General features: G+C 37.6%; 1 protein-coding gene across 2 annotated transcripts in view; it reads left to right on the top strand.

Annotated features, from left to right (window-relative positions):
* Positions 1–19,153, top strand: part of POU6F2 (POU class 6 homeobox 2) — a 307,632-nt gene that overhangs the window by 122,103 nt on the left and 166,376 nt on the right. For both annotated transcript variants that reach the window (XM_058034322.1, XM_058034331.1), the window contains exons 3-4: positions 12,104–12,195; positions 13,131–13,359. In XM_058034322.1, coding sequence (XP_057890305.1) covers positions 12,104–12,195; positions 13,131–13,359 — 321 coding nt within the window. The remainder of the gene's footprint in view (positions 1–12,103; positions 12,196–13,130; positions 13,360–19,153) is intronic.

The raw sequence follows: 19,153 nt of genomic DNA, 5'->3' as shown, positions 1-19,153 counted from the left end.
GCAAACCTTGTCTGTGGTCATTTTTGAAAAAGAAAGGATTCAGAGGATGCTGTTGTAAAACATGCACCTCCTGTGTTTCTCTGCAGGTAATCTATAGGCTGCTGGAGCCATGGAGAAAGGGTTTGCATTTGTCCAGCATCCAGTGCTTCACAGAAATCTCATCCAGAAACCAAAAGAAGAGTTAGGATATATTTCAGCAGTGAACTAAGAGAGCAGCATCAGACCAGGAAAATTTTTGTTGATAACAGAGCATATGCTCAGCTAGCTAAGGAGAATGAAAGAAAAAGATATTGTATCTATAAGTCTAAGTAAGCCTGTGGGTGTGCATTAGGGACTTAACTCAATTTGAAAAATGCTGCCCAAATTTGTTTCTACTGTGCGTAAAGTGTTTCTAAGCCTCAGATGAGCCATTATACTTATCCAGCATGACATCTGTTAAAATATTTTTGAATAAGGAGCCTGTATGGAGCATACATAATAAGAAAGCTTTTGTGAGCATGTTTGTATTCCTGATAGATGAGAATGGCTCATTTGGAGCCTTCCCAATGTTACACTGTTTAGGAGGTATGCTAGATCCCAGATGAAAACCCACAAGAAAATGTAATTAGTGGAACAAAATTTAGTGCATTTGCCTCACGGCTACTTTTTACATTGCAGCAGTTTTGCTGTTAATTTTCCTTCTTCAAAGTACTAAAAACAAGGGATTTTTGAGCTGGGGACCTAATCACAATACAAAATCAAGCCTTGTTTCCCAGTCTTTCTTATATTTTTTTTCTTCAAAGAAAGAAATCTGATCTGCTTTTCATTAAGAAAGTAAAATGACCAGGCTCATAAATCTTGACCTTGGTTTGTAATCTGGTAGGATCCAGCTAAAGGAAACACTGACTGAAATAGAATGCACAACTTTCTTGAGTAAAGATTTGTAGAATTGTACTTCTGGTTCACCAAGTTTCAGGCCAGAGCAAATTTTACGGCCAAGTTATAAATATTTGAAAAATGCGAAGCATAATGGAAATGCTGACACAACAGGCATAAGCAGCTCAGTGGTATAATCTGGCAGTGCTGTTTTGAAAATGGTTATATGATAATGTTATTCAGGCCTGGAGAATTTTTAGCTAAATGTATCAATATGAACCTAATTTAGTTAGACATTAATACAATCATTCACATTCAAAATCTATAGTACTCTGATGTATGGATCAAGACAGTTTCCTTCTCCCTGATTTATATCCGTGAAATATATGTTAGAGTGCACAATAAATAGGATGAGTATCAAATCACTAAGGTGATGTTTTTTCAGTCTTCCGATCTCTATTTACTGGACAGTACCACAACAGCTATATCCTTTAGAGTGGTAATATGTAACCAGAACAAAGAGAGAATATAGGAAAGGTGGAGAAAAGTTAGATATATAAGCAAGAAAAAGTGAGTTATTGATTTTATTGACTGGTTTGTTAACTTCTGACATTGCAATAAAGCCTTATTTATTTGTATACAGAAGACTCAATTACATAGATACATATTATTTAAACAACTGGGTTATTTACAGGAGAATTGCATTTTCATATATAATATAGACTTGCATTTCTCAAGCTGATGTTTATCCATTGTTACCACTTAGGGAGTTGTGGTATCCACAAATGCTCTTTGGAGGAAAGTCATTAGAATAATGTTAAATAAAATCCCTGCTAGTGTAACTATACATGTCCAAGGTACACATTAGCACATACAAGCTGTGTTCTTCACAATGACTGAAATACAAATTATTGCATCCTGCTTTCTATGACTGGAGGAAGCAGCATGCTGGCAATACTTGCCACTCCAATTGACATGCCCCTTTGGTCCAGGATTTCTCTATGCTCTGACAGCCCAACAACACTCTGCATGTGGGATAAGAAGAGGTGGTGAAGATCCCATAGGAAAGGGTTGGGCAGGAGCCTAAGTCTTCCTTTTGCCAGATTAACACCTGATTTTTTTCCTTTATGACAACTGTAAGAAATAGACAGTGGATGTGTTTACTATTTCAAACCAGCCCTGGCTATCTTCATAAGACAGCTTCTCTGGGCAGAGAAGCAACACAGCTGTGTTTGAAAGACACGCAGCTTGCACTGGTAGAGCACCATGTGAGCATAACTGTGTGTCTTCCACACCAAGAGTGCCTTCTGTTTGTTCATTTGGGAGTATGGACAAAGAAGTTAAAATCTGTTTGCCTATATGTACCTTTAAATGTTATCTTTATATTTTGTAAATATAGCTAGGTTCTTCTAAAGGGCTGGGTGAGTCTAAGTCAGATGCCAGAATTATTACAGAACTCTGTAAGAGTTCTTACAGAACTCTGTAATGGTTCCGAAACTATTTCAGAATTTTTTCTTTAAAAGAATCTTTTCAGAAAGAATCTTTCCTTAAAAAGCATTTTTAGAATGAATCAGTGATTACTTTTTGCCCAACTCCAAATTATGTTTAGTAGGCATATGCACGTAGTCTGAGATCTGACCTAATCCTCAAAGTAAGTAATATGACAAATGGAAACTAATGCTGGTTTTGTGTAGTTGTGTAATGGAGTTAGAACAATAATATAATAGAATTCTGCAAAGCCTTCACTTGACTTTAAGTGGAAGTAAAATCATGGAAATTAGGAGGACAATAAAATAATGCTTTGCAAAAAGGATAAAGAAATAGTGTTACCCAAGTCTATTAGTAACATAACATGCTATGAATGCACTTAAATTAATAGCATATTTTACCAGTAGTTATTTTTCAGTTACTGCAATGCTGAAAATATAACCAGAAAAATAATATTAAAAATGAAAGTGATTTAGGAAACTGATTTGTTCAAATCATGTATCTATATTTAGAGAGGCATATGGATATATGTGAAGACAGGTATTTTTGTGGATTAGAAACATTTTATTCCATAAAATTTAATCCTGTTAGGATGTGCTACAGTGCCGTATTTGAAGCAAGTTGCCTGCCACTTGCTATTTTGGCAAAGCTAAGTCGTATGGCTTCTTTTTGCTTTTTTGTTTCTTCATGGTATGTTTTTACAAAGAGGTCTTGTCATGACAAGGCATTACCAACCAAGAGATCTTTTAACGAAATTCAGCTGTCCTGGGATGCATGCATCTTACATGTAAAGTTTTTTTACCCTGTGCTATATTCTCCAACTTTTCCTAGGAAATTAATCCAGCACATTTATAATCCAGTGGGATTTTGACTCACATAAAGGCAAGATAAACATGCTACAGGAACAGTGTCCAAATGTTTGTCAGCCAATTTGTTATTTCTATGGAGATCTATTTTGGAGTATTTTCAATGTAGAAAAGATTGATTTAGTGGCTGCTGCAGAGTGGTTTATTATCCCTGATTGGCAAATAGCTCCTCAAAACCAGACACTATGATGATGTTGGCTACTAGTCTTTTTGCTGCCTTTTGTATTTTCAACTTTAGAAAAGTGCTGAAGGGATGAGGAAGGGTACAAAGCAAGAGCTCTTGGTGTGTGGTGTAAACTTGGTTTAGTGATGGTAAGGCTTGACATACTTTGCAAGACCTGGTTGTAAGACTGAATGCTCTTTAAAAACATAGATATAAAGTGGCAAAATCTCCTGGCAAAATTGTAAATAGCCGCTACAACTGATGCCAGACAATAATAAAGAGAAGGAAGTCAATTCAGTTCAGGATTTATGAGGTCTGGAGGTATGCATACCATAAGTTTCTGCAGCTTCCAGCCAACATTTTCATTTGAAATAATGTCTCACCCTGCTGAGCCACATCATGAGAACTTGCTGCAGATATCAAATGGTACCAGTTGCTTTTGGAAGGCTGTTGTATTTTTGTAGCTGGGACCCTCTGAAGATACCTGTGCAGCTAAATAGATTTATAATGAAGGCCTATTAGTTTTGTGATGTAGTTGGACCTAGGAGTGTGAGATCTGCATACAGAGTTGCTGCCACTGTTAAGGTTTCCTTCTGAATCTCAACTGGACTTCTACACTCTGTAGGATGGCTCTTTCAAGAGTCTCAGTGAAGTTGAACAGCTGAACAACCTGTAATGAGGCACTTGATGGAGCTGCCCCACAGGGCCGTGTAAAGACCACAGCAGAGAGTGTAAAATTGTTAAAGACACTGCAGGGATGAAACCAGTGAACTCAGTAGCAATGATAGTAAACTACTGTTGTTTTACCATACTTGCTGGTCAGATTGCTCCAGTAGAAGTTAACATAATATTATGGGGTGCACCTTGCTGAACAGTGACTCTCCTGTGAGGTGCTTTTACTAGGTCTGATTGAATACTTCCTTCCTTAACTGGATGTTCTCCTCTCACCAGACTGGGTGATTTGAATTTTTAAACAGGTTCTCATCAGACTGATAAAATACTAGGTTCATCTGCTTCCCACCTTACAGCTTTTTCTTTCCAGTCTCTTGTCAAAGTTGTGAGTTGAACTACTGTCACTGGCTGCCTACCTGTGCCCTCTGTGGAAATTAGTCTATAATGTGGCTTGTAAAAAGCAAAATATGTCAGACATATTATGCTTTTCTTCCACACAGAAGCCTGAATTACTGTGCACTAGAGATCATCCACATGTATTGCCTGGCTTTCAGTAGGCTGTAGTGCCAGCAGCCAAACACATACTAAGTAACTGTGCAGGATTCCTCAGACAAACAGCATTATAAGATATCTTCATAGTCTGGCTTATTTGGGGGAAGGGTACTGAAGTCAGGTAAGGAGGGTGAGTGTTGGCAAATTGGGCTTTTGATGGAAAGCTTGCCCTCTTCTATATTCGGAATGAAACCAATATACATAGGTAAGCACTGTAAAAAAATCCTAAAAATATCTAAGGTCGCTATAAAGATGGCAAACTGCAACAGTTGTTCCAAAAGAGATGCTCTTTAATGTGCTCACTCTTTGGCATTTAGTAAACTTCTAGGGGTGGAAAGAAAGGAAAGTTTAATTTAGAGAAGCCTCCTGGCCTTCTTAGCCAGTGATCAGCTGTCCAACATGAAATAATAACGCATTCAACTGTCCATCTTCTGCTAAGTCACCTTTATCATCACTGCATTCACCAGCACTAGCCACTAACAGTGAGCATGAAATGTAGGAATTCAGAGACTGATAGGGTCTCTGTGGCCTTAATATTTGTGCTAATGCAGACAGTAGAGAAGGAACTAGAACTCTCAATATGAAGGGTCCAACTCATAAAAAATGTATGCACCACTAACAAGGGATTTTTATGCACTGTACTTTGTGGGTGAAGAAAAGTAGAATGAGTCTATTTTGAATAAAGAACATACTTTTGCAATTATATCCCTTCATCTTTTCTGCAGTAGCAACACTTCTTTTCTCACATGAAGTATTTGAAGTGGAAGAATATTCATATAGGCACCAATAAGAAAAAAATTTCACATATGGTAAAGAGAAACAGGAAAAGATGAGACAATGAAAGAGGAGCAAAAGTAAAGATGGGAAAGAAGAAAATTTAAGGCCCTTGAGAGAACTGGGATTTTGAGTTATTTGTGATTTTGTGCCTCGGTATGGTTGATTTTTTTTGGATGGTAATTATAACTTGTGGTTGCCCAGAAGAAGTCCTCTGTAACACAAATCACTTTAATAGTCTGATTTTCATTATAAAGAGTCATGGAGTTTTAATGTTATCAGTCCTAATCCAGAAGGATGCAGGTGCATACAAACCAAGCTCTGTGCATAGGGGTAATGAGGACAGTGATTTCATCTACTGCATGTGCCTTGTGGGAGAAGATCCTTTAGGAGGAAATATCTCCAGGGACCAGGCAAAGACAGTATTCTATACTCTGCTGGCAGAATGACTTTGAGCTCTCCAGATGATTTTAGTAGCTTTGCAGTAGCAACTGCGAGGCAATTTCAGATAAGTATAAAACTGTGGTGTTTTACTTGCTTAAGTACTGAATGATACACTGAATAAAGCAAATCTGCTCTATTCATACTGATGTCTAATTCAATGCATTTTCAATGCAGGATTTTTAGCTCTTCTGTATAGGATATTGCATTGACATATATGTCAATATGGTAAATCAATATACCATTCCCTTATCACACCACAAACATTTTCAAAGGTAAACTAGAAGGGCTTTGTACATAGGAAGGAGAAAATTAAGAATGGGAGCTATGTACATTGACACAATCTGACATTGTAGAAGATGTGCACAGCATTTGTATGTTGTGCTGAAATGATTGAACAGTAAAATCATAACATCAACATTGCAATTTCATTAGGTTTCAGAGTTAACAAGTGCTAGTAGTAAGTCTGCACACATGCAGAATTCTACACATTTGTTTGTGTCTCTTTCTGAGGGTGAAATTACTGCCTAAAAATTAAAAAAAAAATTAAAATCTGAACTACAGGTCAGCAGAAAAAGATTAATTGCTGAATCATCTGTGTGATAACCTGATACCTAGGGAAGTTTTATACAATCCAAAGGAGTGAATTTTGTGCCACATCTTGGTCATGGACTGGAAAGAGACAACTGTCTAACAAATTAATATGGAAGGTCTAAGCTTAAATTCATATCTTTCAGTGGGAGAATCATTATTCTAATATAATTTATGAGATTGATTTTCTTTGCTGAGATAGCAGTAATATCTCCTCTGAAAACCATAGGAAAATAACAATGTAAAATGGAATCAGCATAAAATCTCAATTTTGTCTCCTGCAAGTATTGTAAAATTTCAGTGTGTTTGTGAAATTTTGTGTAACAAACTGATTACTAAGGTTTTACAATGTGGTAGTTTGTGCATGCTTCCTCCTGACACATCCAAACTCTGATGCAACAGGAAAATGAAAATAGTGAAATTAAGAGCCAAAATATGGTGGTTTGTGGCAGAATGAAGAGGGAATGTTATATTTTTTTTTTTCATTATCAGTTGAATCTTTTTCTTTCAGCTATTAAATTTTGTTCAGCGAGACTGCTCTTAGTATAATTGCTGAGAGTTAAGGTTTCATTCAGTGAGGAGCTGAGTTGCTTTGATCAGAGATTATGGACTTTCCCACACCATGCCTGATAATTTGAATCATATTAGTTGCTATTTAATTTCCTTTAAAAGTTGTGGTTTTTTTCTTGATTATGATCTAAATGCAGCAGTGTTTTGCTCAGATTGTTTAGTTTATTTTTTTTTTTTTAGCTTTTCAAACGTAAGACTTTTCTCACAGGCAGTATTTTTACTTTAATGATTTAATTCGTAAAGCTGTATCGTTGATGTGAGTTGTCTCAGTGAGTAAGAAAAAAGTCTACTCTTGATTTCTTATTGTTATGGTTACTGACAGATAAATAAAAGTAATTTAATGTTGCATTGTGGAACTAGCTAAAGATTTAATATGAACTGTTGCTTGAAATGTGTTCTTTTAATAATGTTAATGCATTTGAAATATTTTCTGATATCTCAGAAGGATTCATATATTCTTTTGATGACTGAAAATTTAGTATTATTGAATTTGATCCAGGTCATTTTTCAAAGCATTGAGTGCTAAGGAGAGGTGGTCCAGCATATCCCTGAATTTGATACAAATGTGAGACATATTGAATTAATTCATGAAGACCATGAGGAAGTTGTTCATATCCAGGTCATCTGCTGAGATTAGTGCTATGCTTTGGTATGAACATTGGCTTTGAGTGAGCTTTGGTGCAGAGTTTGAGAAGAGATGCCGGGGTGCACCATGGCTTTGAGCAGGCACAAGCACACACGCACAGGAGCGCCAGGGTGGAGCTGGATGTACCAGTTTAATGCACTCAGTGCTGTGACACTGTTCTGTACCATTTTTCAGTCAGCTGCAGCTTCCTTGCAAGCACCAGAGACCAGGTGAGACAGGGGCAGCTGGGCCAGGCATTGCATCCAAGTGAGGATGCGGGGGAGCACGTGCAGGTTCACCTTGTCAGAACTGCTGCAGCCCTGGAGCAGCCAAGGAGCTGCAGAGCTGTTTTGTGTTTTGACCCATGCCTTCCTGAACAGTGGATCTAGAGCTGAGGAGATCAGCTAAATTGTGCTTATTTGAGAATCCATATTGGAGTCTCTTTTCCCAATTAGTTGTAAAGTGGGGCATTGGAGCATTCTCACCTTCACAGGGCACTGGAAGACACTAAGAACAGAGTTACCTGTTGTGTTGCTGAAAATGTGTAAGAAACAAAATGGAAGCAAATGATGGAAAGCCTTTTATAACCAGTACATTTACAGCTATAATTTTGTATGAAGCTTTGTGGCCTTGAGATGTGGATTTTTTTTTTTTTCTTCTGATGTTTCTCTCATTGTTTTCTGTTTTCTAAACCAGATATTGTGCAATATGGCTTTTCACTTGTTTTGTGGAATTTTTTTCTCATTTTGATAAGGGAAGAAGAAGGTTGCCTTTGTTTTACTTAGCTTTATTTTAACTAATATTTCATTTTAAGAAGGCTATTTTAGAGTGTTTACAGTGCACTTCAATTTTTTTTATTGTGTCATGCCCTTCCAGTCCCTTGGTGAGATGAGAGGTATGTATTATATAATTTATAATTAATTTATGATGAATCACGTATGATGAATACTCCTTATTAAATATTAAAGCCTTGCCTACAGTCGTGGCAGTACTATGGCAATGGCACTCCTGTCTGTTCATATGGCACAATTGAGCAAGCTCATTGACTTAGGCTGTGTTGTCAGGACTCGGTCATTCTAAGAGCCCTGCCTGGGCAAACAATGTTAAAGAGAATTGGTTCTCTTTTCAGAGTAGCAGCCCTGCTACTGCCTTCCCCCTGCTCCTTATGCACCAGGAGTCGGGGTTGTAATGAGGGTAGAATTTCTGCAAAACAGAGTTGCAAACAGAGAAGGTACTGCTGGTAGTTCCCCAGCTCCAAAGGGGTTGTTATGAGTCCTGGTTCCTTGCTGGCAGACCCCTCACTGACAGAAGGCTGAGCAGAGCTGGAGTTCAACCTACACAGGAGGTAACAGTAGGCCTGGATCAGACAAGTGGAAAATCTAGGCTAGATTTTGACAGTCCATTTTCATTACTGAGGACTGGAATTTGGACAAAGGGATAATTTACCTGCAGAGGTCGTTCCAGCATGTGGAATTAACCGACTCCCAAATAAACTCAGTAAAACATTGGCAAGAAACAGCGTAGGGGATTGTGTGCTGCCAGTTTAGGGCAGTTGGTCTTAATGAAGGCACTCTTCCAAATTCATAGTAATGAATCTCTGAAGCAGAATTAGTAGAGAAATCGCCAATAGACAGAGCTCCCTGACTCCTCTGAAATCAGGGGAATCCCCCCAGTCAGAAACAAAAGGCAGAAAAGAAAAAGTAGCCTTCTAGCAATGTTTTGTGCTCTGCCTTGCCTTCTTCAGTGTTGACCTATGTGTGTCAGTGAATGCAGCATACAGCAAGGAAAAAATGCTGTCATTGTGTGATGCAACAGACATTACCCTGAAATTCTTGCTTCCCTGTATTTAGTGCCAGCCCAGCAGGGAGATTTTCTTGTACATTTTCTTGACTCTTAAGTGTCTGTTATAGCAGGTAGATTAGAAGGGGCAGGAGAGATCTGAGAATTTCAGTCAGAGAATACAGGATTGATAATTTCATATAGGATGCCATATAAGACCACATGAAAGTGTATGCTGTTTTCTTGAGATGACTGCACCCTATGGGAACTGAATTAGGAGCAGCAGGCCGAGCATTTGAGCACTGAAATAAAAAAACCCAAAACAATCATCTGTGGTGTGACAGGAATGTAATCCTATGTGATTTCAATTAGTACAATGAAAAAGGAAAGCAGTGTAATTAATTTTGGCTTGATGGTCCAATATAACCAACTTGTGTTACATAAAGATTGTGTGATCAAATATTGAAAAATCATAATAGATTACAGGTACAGATAAAAGAAATCAGAAAACCATTCTTTGGATGGGCACCATGGAAAAAAGAATACTATAAAACAGACATATTACTTCAGAACTTCTTACATATTTTCTGAGAACTCAAGGTATAAAAATTGCAATAAAATCTAATTCTAACGCCTTTGGTTTTGTTTTTTTCCCAAAGATTTCATTAGATTATTTAATGATATGACATATTATCAGGAGCTTGTTTTAATATTGATTAAATCACACACATAGACAAAACTCACAGCCCTTAAAATTACATAAAACAAAATTGACTTATAAGATTTGATCTTAATGGAGAGTGATACCTTCATTGGTATTGAGCCTTGGATCTAACGTCACTTTATACATACAGCTGTGAAGATTAAAAAAGAAAGACCACAACAGTATGTGGAAATTACCAAAGGAAAAATTATGCTTAGGAACATAGCATTTTATTTTGTATAGGAGGACATAACACTGGGGAAACCCTGTTTTTGGTCTTAGGGGTGGCATCAGCACTAGAATTGCTCTGCATTTGAAAGAAACAGTTTTCACTGAATTGCGCATATCTAGTTACGTTTTTCTCTTTTCATTTAACTTGAATGAGTAAATTGCAGATAAAAAATTTAGTGAGTGTGCCTCTTTTTGCATGTTACTAGGCAACTTTTGAATCCTCACTGATTATAGTAGGTCAGCTTATTCTCATTATTAAATGACAATGGTCATTAAAACGGCAAACATATTTCTGTAGAATTCCCTTTATAAAATGTCAGCAAGTTTGTATGTTTTTATTAGTTCCAAATCAGATATTTCAACAGACCATTTGTAAGTATTCCCGGAGCAATGTCCATTTCTGAATTTTTAAGACCACACTAAGATATTACAAATTAATCAGATTTTCAGATTTCTGCATAATAAGTCTGCACATTTATTGTTTAATCCAATTCTAAAATGCTGTTATGATTGACAGCTTGCTGTAGAGATGGAAGTCAATTGAATAATATGTAGCAGTCAATTTTATTTGAACCCTAATGTGGTGAAGGTGGGTTTTTTTCCACATTTCCATTATTTATAAGTTTTTCCCCTTGGAGAATATATAAAAGAATTTGTTTTAAATGAGCTGATAATACCCTCTTTAAAATTTATGACAGAATCATATCCTTTTTCCTTACAGCACAAGGGTGTGCCAAGAAACTCTTTCTGAATTATCTTGCTATTCATAGGACAAACATTAGAAAAGACCGTCTTGTTAAGGTTTACTCAGAATGAAATTTCAGCCACTCATCAGAAAAAAAAACCCAAAACAGAAGATATCATACCAATCAGGATACCTGATGCCTTTGCCAGGGATTTCTTTATAAGAGACTACAGTACTCTTGAAGCTACATGTGATACTTGCTGTCATTCTTACAACCTCAATAATCAACGTGGGCCTGATCATCATCACTGAAAAGTTGGGAATCAGTTGAGCCCTTCACCCAGAGGAAATGGAGGATTGGGATCTAGTTTTCAAAACATCTTGGTACTTTCTTACAACTGATAGGATGTTCTTAATTTTCTTCCTCCCTTTCAAATGTGTATTGCAGACTTCAGCAAAATTTAGCAGGGCTGGACTGTGTTCTATGCTTAGCAAGTCATTAGCACCCAGCATCTTGTTTGATTGTTGGATATTGATCATCTCAATAAATGCTGGAAATCCTTGATTTTGCAGAATTTTGCTAATCCCCCACATGCAATTTAAAAAACAAGCTGTCATATGGAAGCATACTAGTTTTCATAGTGCCTTTTTATTGTGCATAGTACAGCCTTTGCTACCTGCGTAACTGACAAAAGAAAATACTTTATTAAGATAGAAAGTAGATATGACTTGATTATTTTTCAGATAATTTTTGCTTTCAGAAATTGCAATGGCTGATGCTCACCTAAGCGTAAAAAATGCAGTTGCTACACACACGGAGTGCTCATGTGCTGTATGTAAATTGATGTATAATGCAACCCACATTAGCTGGGTTGATGATAGCTTCAGTTTCACTGCTGTCAGATTTCTGTAACTCTTTGAATGAGCTGGCTGGTCTGAATGAACGTTAGCATAATTTATGCAGCTGATAAGCAATTTGAGTGCTTGAGTTATTGATAAAGCACTTTAACATATCATTTTCAGCTTCATGTTATGTGACATCAGAGTAGAAGGTAATGTGGCAGTCCCCAGGCTTGATATTAAAGTCAGTCTGTTCTCTGAATTTCAGAGGCCAGAGGAAACACAGTGCTGCCTGATACAAGCCCAGCAGACCAGCACCAACCCAGTCAGTCCCATCCTGCATTCCCTGTTGGGCCTCAGGTCAGTATCTTTCCTTTCAACTAATTGAGATGTGCAATTTGGTGAACAATAAATAACTGTGACTGATCATCTTTGATATGTGTAATGTAGAAAATGTGAATCTCTTTGGCTGCGTTCAGTGGTACAAAAAGAGAATATGCATCATGTATATTTTGAAAGTCAAGTTTGGCAGGATTATATTTTGTTTGCTTTTCTAAAATAAAACCTAAGTTTTGCATATTTAGGAAGTTAAAATATTGTCATTTCTTATGTAAATTACTTCTGAAATTAATATAATAATTTAATATTGAAAATCCTATGCACTTTTAATGCAGAATTATTGTCTCTGACAGTTGTCTGTCACACAGAACTCCTGTATTAGTAAAGGTATTTCATTATCTTTTATATCAGATATTTCTTTTCTTTAGAGCAAAGTGTAGACAAAGTAGTATTGCATTTTATAAGACTTTAAAATATTTCCTATCCTACATCACAATTTTATCCAACTTCAGCTATACTCTAAGAAGATACTCAATATTCTTCCACTTCCCAGGACAGTCTTGGTCCACAAAGCTTCTGGTAGCTGTCACTAGTGTTTTCTGCTGTTATCAATCAGTATACAGCCAGGAATTTTTGGGAAATGTTGGCATTTAAGTACTTGTAGGCTAAGTTGAGTTACGTCTTCTTTTGCTCATAAATTATTTTTGGTGTATGTGTAATGAATTTTCCAGTCTAGATTCAGCTGGGATTGCTACTATGCTGTTTGACTGAGGCTTACAGTTTCAGACTGTCATAGTTGTCAAAGTTTTCTGTGTTGGTGAAAATGTATGCTTTAAGATACTGGAAGCAGTGCATGTCTGTAATGGAACACGAAAGGATCTCAAGCAAGAAGGTTGAAAGTGTGTAATACTGAGTCATACACACTGAAATAGGTTTGCATCTGTGGTTTCTTACAGCCACTACTGACAGCCCAACAGTTAGCCTCAGCAGTAGCAGGGGTGATGCCAGGAGGCACTCCAGCCCTGAATCAGCCAATCCTTATTCCTTTCAACATGGCTGGGCAGCTGGGGGGCCAACAAGGACTCGTCCTGACTCTACCTACAGCAAATCTCACCAACATCCAAGGACTGGTAGCAGCGGCTGCAGCAGGAGGCATCATGACTTTGCCATTGCAAAATCTACAAGGTAAGTCATGTTCATAATTTTTCCAACAGGTTCTTTCACATGTTTTATGCCCTCTCTTTCTTTAAACTGAGTGATATCTTTTTCAAATTAAATGTTGCTCTCTGTGAATATTGAAAAGTAATAACTGGATTGTTTTTGAATGCTTGAGAGACACTTAAGGGCTATTTGCCTTTTTATAGAAACATATTGGAGTTTGGGTCTTGCATTCTGTGGGTCAGTAATGCAAACCACTTGAATAACTTATTAGGTATTTCTGTCATCAATGATCAATGTCCTCTACTCACAGATCACTTGGAGATTTCAAACTATAGAATAACAGAATCATAGAATATCAAGGGTTTGGAATGGACTTTAAGATCATCTAGTCGCAACACCACCTGCCATGGGCAGAGACACCTCCCCCTAGACCAGGTTGCTCAATGTTTTACCCGACTTGTCAAGGTTGGGACATCCCCAACTTCCTTTGGAAACCTGTTCCACTGTCTTATCACCCTCCCAGCAATTTTTTTTTTCCTAATATCTAATCTAAATTTTCCCTCTTTCTTTTTGTACCTATTATTCCTTGTCCTTCCTCTATAGATCCTGGTGAGGAGTCCCTCTCCAGCTTTCTTGTAGAACCCCTTCAGATACTGGAAATTTGCCATAAGATCTCCATGTGATCTTCTCCAGGCTGAACAGCTCCTACTTTCTCAGCCTGTGATCATAAGGGAGGTGCTCCAGTCCTCTTAAAAACTTCATGGTCCTCCCCTGGACTTGCTCCAACAGTTTCACATGTTTCTTATCTTGGGGACACCACAGCTGTGCATACTCCAGGTGGGATGACATGTGAGCAGAGGGGCAGAATCACCTCCTTTGACCTCCTGGCCATGCTCCTTGTGATGCAGCCCAGGACTTGATTGGCTTTCTGAGCTGTGAGCACACACAGCGGGCTCATGTTGACTTTTTCATCACCTATCAGCCCCAGGCCTTTCTTACCAGCGTTGCTCCCAATCACTTCTCTGCCCAAGCCATTGGTGTGTCTGGGATTGCAGTGACCCAGGTGCAGGACCTTGCACCTTGCCATGTGGAACTTCATGAGGTTTGCTTCAGCCCACATCTCAAACTTGTTAAGGTCCCTCTGGGACCATTATTCCTTCCCTCCAAGCAAGTTGACTGCAACACACAACTTGTTTCACCACTTTTGATTAAAGCAACTGTATGATTAGAGGCAACTAAAAATACAGTATTGCATGAAAATATCTTTTTATAACATTTAGAATAAAATCAGAGTTTTCTCATCTGTCATCCATGCCCTAGATATATGTTGTTGTTCTTGCTGTGGGAGGTCTGCTTTATCAGTAAGGTTCTGCCATCCTCTTTCAAGTTGTGGAGAGAATTGCATGACTCCAAAGTAACTAGGAAAAAGTTAATCTCTGTATGTATCCTCTCTGTTGTCTGAGCTGTACCATGCTTGCAATGGTTCTACCCTGAGGAATCTGCTACATTTTCCCTGTGGTCTAAAATCAGACTGAAAGCAGCTTTATAAGATCCCTTTTTTCCCCTGTTCAATCAGTGTGTCTGACACTGTTAGGAACAGTACTCAGTTCAAGTACATATGATATGAAATACAGATGTATTTATTTACCATTCCTAACTATGTTGATATTTCTCAAAATGTAGTTGCTTCTGAATAGAATGGAACAAAATATAGCAAGATTAAGTGTTAGCCAATATCTTACAACAGAATTGTGTAGTTTTAATGGATGAGGACAGTAAAGGAAGTGATAGTCCAGTGTGAAAGTGATGAAGGTGTGAGCAGGAAGTGTAAAAAGGAAGCTTTAACTCATTTATTTATTGTTATTTCTTTCCAATGTAAATAGTACGAAACATTTTCCTCCAACAAAATGGTAATTTAAAAAAATTATTCCTCTGCACTGTGCCCTAAATACCTTTTAGTCATTAAACTCTGGTGGTTGCTGATTACCAGATGCATTATTTGAGGCACCAGATCCTACAGGTGGTCACATAGAGAAAACAAAGAGACAGCTCTTGTGTTGAACAAACTCTCTTACAAAGCACATGCATAGTACTCTCACCTGTTGGGAGCAACTACTTGCCTTTACCTTGTGCATGTTTTAAAGTTTAATGTCAACAGACCTCTCTTATCATAGTTGTAAATGGTTTTCACTTTAATGTTTAAAATAATGTCTCTCTCATACCATTAAGCTGCGCCAAAGAACCTGTCATTCATAAATGATAGATGGAAAGGACACACTAATGCACAAATTTTGCTTGTTTAAAATTTGAGAGTGCATGTAAAGTAGGAATGGGAGATTAAAAAAATAATGCAAGAACAGGAGCGGGTAAAAGCAGATATAACAAAGTGAAGGGGAAGTAGCTTTTTAGCGTAGGTGGATGATGAAATCTTAATGAAGAAACAGGCATTATAAAAATGTATCCTTCCACTCTGGAGTGCTCCAGGTTAGAGTTGCTGGGTATGTAGTATTATAAATAAACATAAGCCTGTGCAGTTCTTACGTCATTTATTCACCCCAGGTTGCAAAGCTGGAGGGTAGGGATTAAGCCAGGCAACCTTTGCTCTTTCGTTTAGCCATGGATGTCTAATTGCTAGCTAAAAGATGTAACTTTGCTGCCAAATAAATTTTGCAAGCAATGACCTTAGGAGATGAAAAGGTTTCCTTTATAATCTTTACAGGTAGATAGAAGCCTGGGATCAAATAGGGACTTGCAGGAGCAGCAGGTTCAGTTCCCTGTCTGTGAACACAATCACACCCTCCATAATGTATCTGAAAGGAATAAATCTCATGAATTTATTTAGTTGTGTTGCCGTTTGTTGTCTTCCCTACCTTTCCTTCCCGATCTTCCAAGCAAGTGCTACTGCCTGCCCTCAGTTTCTGGAAGTGAAACTGATACACAAGGCAGCAAAGTAACCTGGTCAAGATAGCTCCTACTTTCCTGAGTCATAGCTGAAAACTGCCATTGCTTGCTCTGTAGCCCACTGTCTAATGCATGCATGAATGAAGATAGGAATCAGATGAGAGTGTTGTGTGGTATCATCAGTTCCACTGAGTCTGACTGACTTCTGGTCCCTGGTTTTTTGGGAGGTTTTCTTGGTTTTGGGGTTTTTTTTGTGTTTTTTGTTTGTTTGTTTGTTTGTTAGTTTTTGTTTGGTTTTTGTTGTTGTTGTTGTTTTTTGTGGTTGGTTGAAAATAATCATAGAATGTGCGTTCTCTTTTGTAGACATTTTTATAGGTATACTCATAAAAGCCCATGCTTGAACACAGTTTGGTAATTCTTGCTATTTTGGTGAAATCAGACACTTATCACCAGTTTCCATCTCTTAACCTCACTGTAGCATGGCCAACTTAGATAATGGGATGATATGTTTTCATGCTGTTTTCCAACTGTCTTAATAATCCTGTCATCACATCTGCTGTTCCTGAATTTTCAATGAGGTCAAGCATAGATGTCCACAGCTCCTGTGAGCTGGATCTTCTACTGTTTTTCTTCTTTTGTAAGTAAACTTCTGAAACTCTTCAGTAAGTAAACTTCTGAAACTCGTCATGGCAAACTACCCCAGCTAGGTAACTCAAAAGATACCCTTAAAACTTTTTGAATAATGTATGAATTCAGAAAAGGTCTGATCTGACAGAGTACTTGAATTCATACTGAATGTTGATCAAGGGAGTAATTCTACTATATTTTTTGTGTGCCACATACATGTTTAAATGATTTTCTTCTGAGGAACTTTCAGGTCCGGTTCAGGGTGATAAGTATGAAATCTCCGAGTGCCTAGATAAAACAATGAAAATTCTTGTTTTTGAAAAGAGAAAAGAGTACTCAGTGATAGGAATCACAGAGAAGATATATTAAGCACATAAAATGAGAAATCAAGAGTTTATTTCAAAATGGAGCAATTAATGATTGCTCACACAGTACAAATTAGTGATAAAGCTTATACTTCACTTGCCAGTTATAAAAAATATTTTTCTCCCAAATGTGTTTGTCTTAACTTGTTTTGGCTATATGGTCCTGATCCACCAATAAGTTGATAGGAATTAGACCAAACCTCTTCCAAAATGTCTTTTCTTCTTCTTCTACATACTTGATTATTCTCTTTCTGCTCATTACAGCCTGGCATTTGCCACATACACCGCTGTACTGTATCAAATACATCCAGTGTAGGTAAACAGAAGGAACAGAGGTGAATGTGTAAATTCTTGCTGTGAAACTTAGGAAAATATGTTTTCCCTGGCTTCAGTAAGGAAATTTCATATGCACAACTAATATGCAAATAATACAATTCACTGAGATGGAAGAGGGTGGCAGAATAAAAGTATCTACCTTAGTAGAAACAGAAATCTCTGAAGAAATCCCTGAACATAACACCTGTGGAATTTTGAGTTTTCATCGACAGATCTTTGAAGAAAACAGTAAAATCAGCAACAATAACTTTTTAGTGTAATCCACTAAAAGCACTGAAGATAAAAGTTTAAAAACTATCCATAAAATATGACATCCCAAGAAACTTACACACATGTTTTCCATTCATCATTTCTTAGAAATGGAATATAGGTGGAATATAGCCATGCTTTCCTAAAATTTTGCAGGTGTCACAACAATTATGACATTGTGAGAAAGACAAAGTGAGGCAGGTGCTCCACAAGACAGTGTGTTTCCTCTCTTCTGCTCTTAGTTCATTGGTTCTTGGCCTGCTTTTATTGACTTAATGCAGAAAGTAGTCTGACAGCTTCTCTCTTAATCATCCAAACTGGTGATTGTAAGTACACATCTTCCTGTCTTCAGGAAACTTTTCTATGGGCTGAGCAGTTTGAGTTTTTGCATCTCTTTTCCAGGTCAGATTTCTGTCATTTTTGGGAGGACTATGTTTTTTTTTTTCTAGATTTAGTTATCCTTCTCAAGAGACTCTCCAAGGAGCTAGTAGCTGCTTAATCTCAGAGTATTCAGTAATGCCTGGGAGCTGATATTCATGAAAAGACATTCTCTCCTTAAGCCCATCTGATTTTTATGTTTCAGTGTAATATTTTTGTATAGCTGAACAAGAAACCTTTTGGATTCAGGAGCTGAGTTTGTTCTGACTTGTTTTCTTTATGTTATTTTAACCCTGTGAATTTCCTGTTGACATAACTGAAAAATGGGGAGGCATTCCAGGTCCTGGGGAGTTGTTAACCTCTGTCCTCTCTTTTTAGTCTCTTTTCCATGACAACCAAAGCAGTTTTAGCTAAAAGGTTAACATATTTTAGCTATTCTTTTAGTATAGCATATATGATTGAAATTAGACAATGTGTTGGTTTTGCATCACAGAAATGATGTTTTGGGAGAGGCGGTTGGCAGTTTCTTCCATGTCTGATCAGAAACCAATCTGTGGTTGGCTTTGGACACTGACAAGCTGTTGAACCACTGGAAAGCTGTACACACTTCTGAGAAGAGCACATGTTAAAGAGGAAAGAAAGTGTTTTGCCTTTCTCCTAATCCTGTCTCACAAGGAGAAATGAATAAGTACATTCTAATGAGAACACTAGTGATTGACCAACCCTAAACCCACCATAGGCAGTGGTTTTTGTCAGCTCACTGCTGGGTGCTCACTCACCATGGATAACAGTCTGGGAGTCTCTCTGCAAAGGGCTGGTCCAAGTATATTTTATCACACAGCAATGGCACATCAGTGTTTTAGATATATGTGCCAATACAGAGAGAGGATGACACTGGAAGCTTAAAAGAAACCAACAAGCTGGAGACTGTAGCCTCATGGCACTGAAACTTTCTGTATTTT

The sequence above is a fragment of the Melospiza georgiana genome, chromosome 1 (assembly GCF_028018845.1).
Source record: "Melospiza georgiana isolate bMelGeo1 chromosome 1, bMelGeo1.pri, whole genome shotgun sequence".
Taxonomy (NCBI): domain Eukaryota; kingdom Metazoa; phylum Chordata; class Aves; order Passeriformes; family Passerellidae; genus Melospiza; species Melospiza georgiana.
This window is presented reverse-complemented; position numbering and strand designations above follow the sequence as displayed.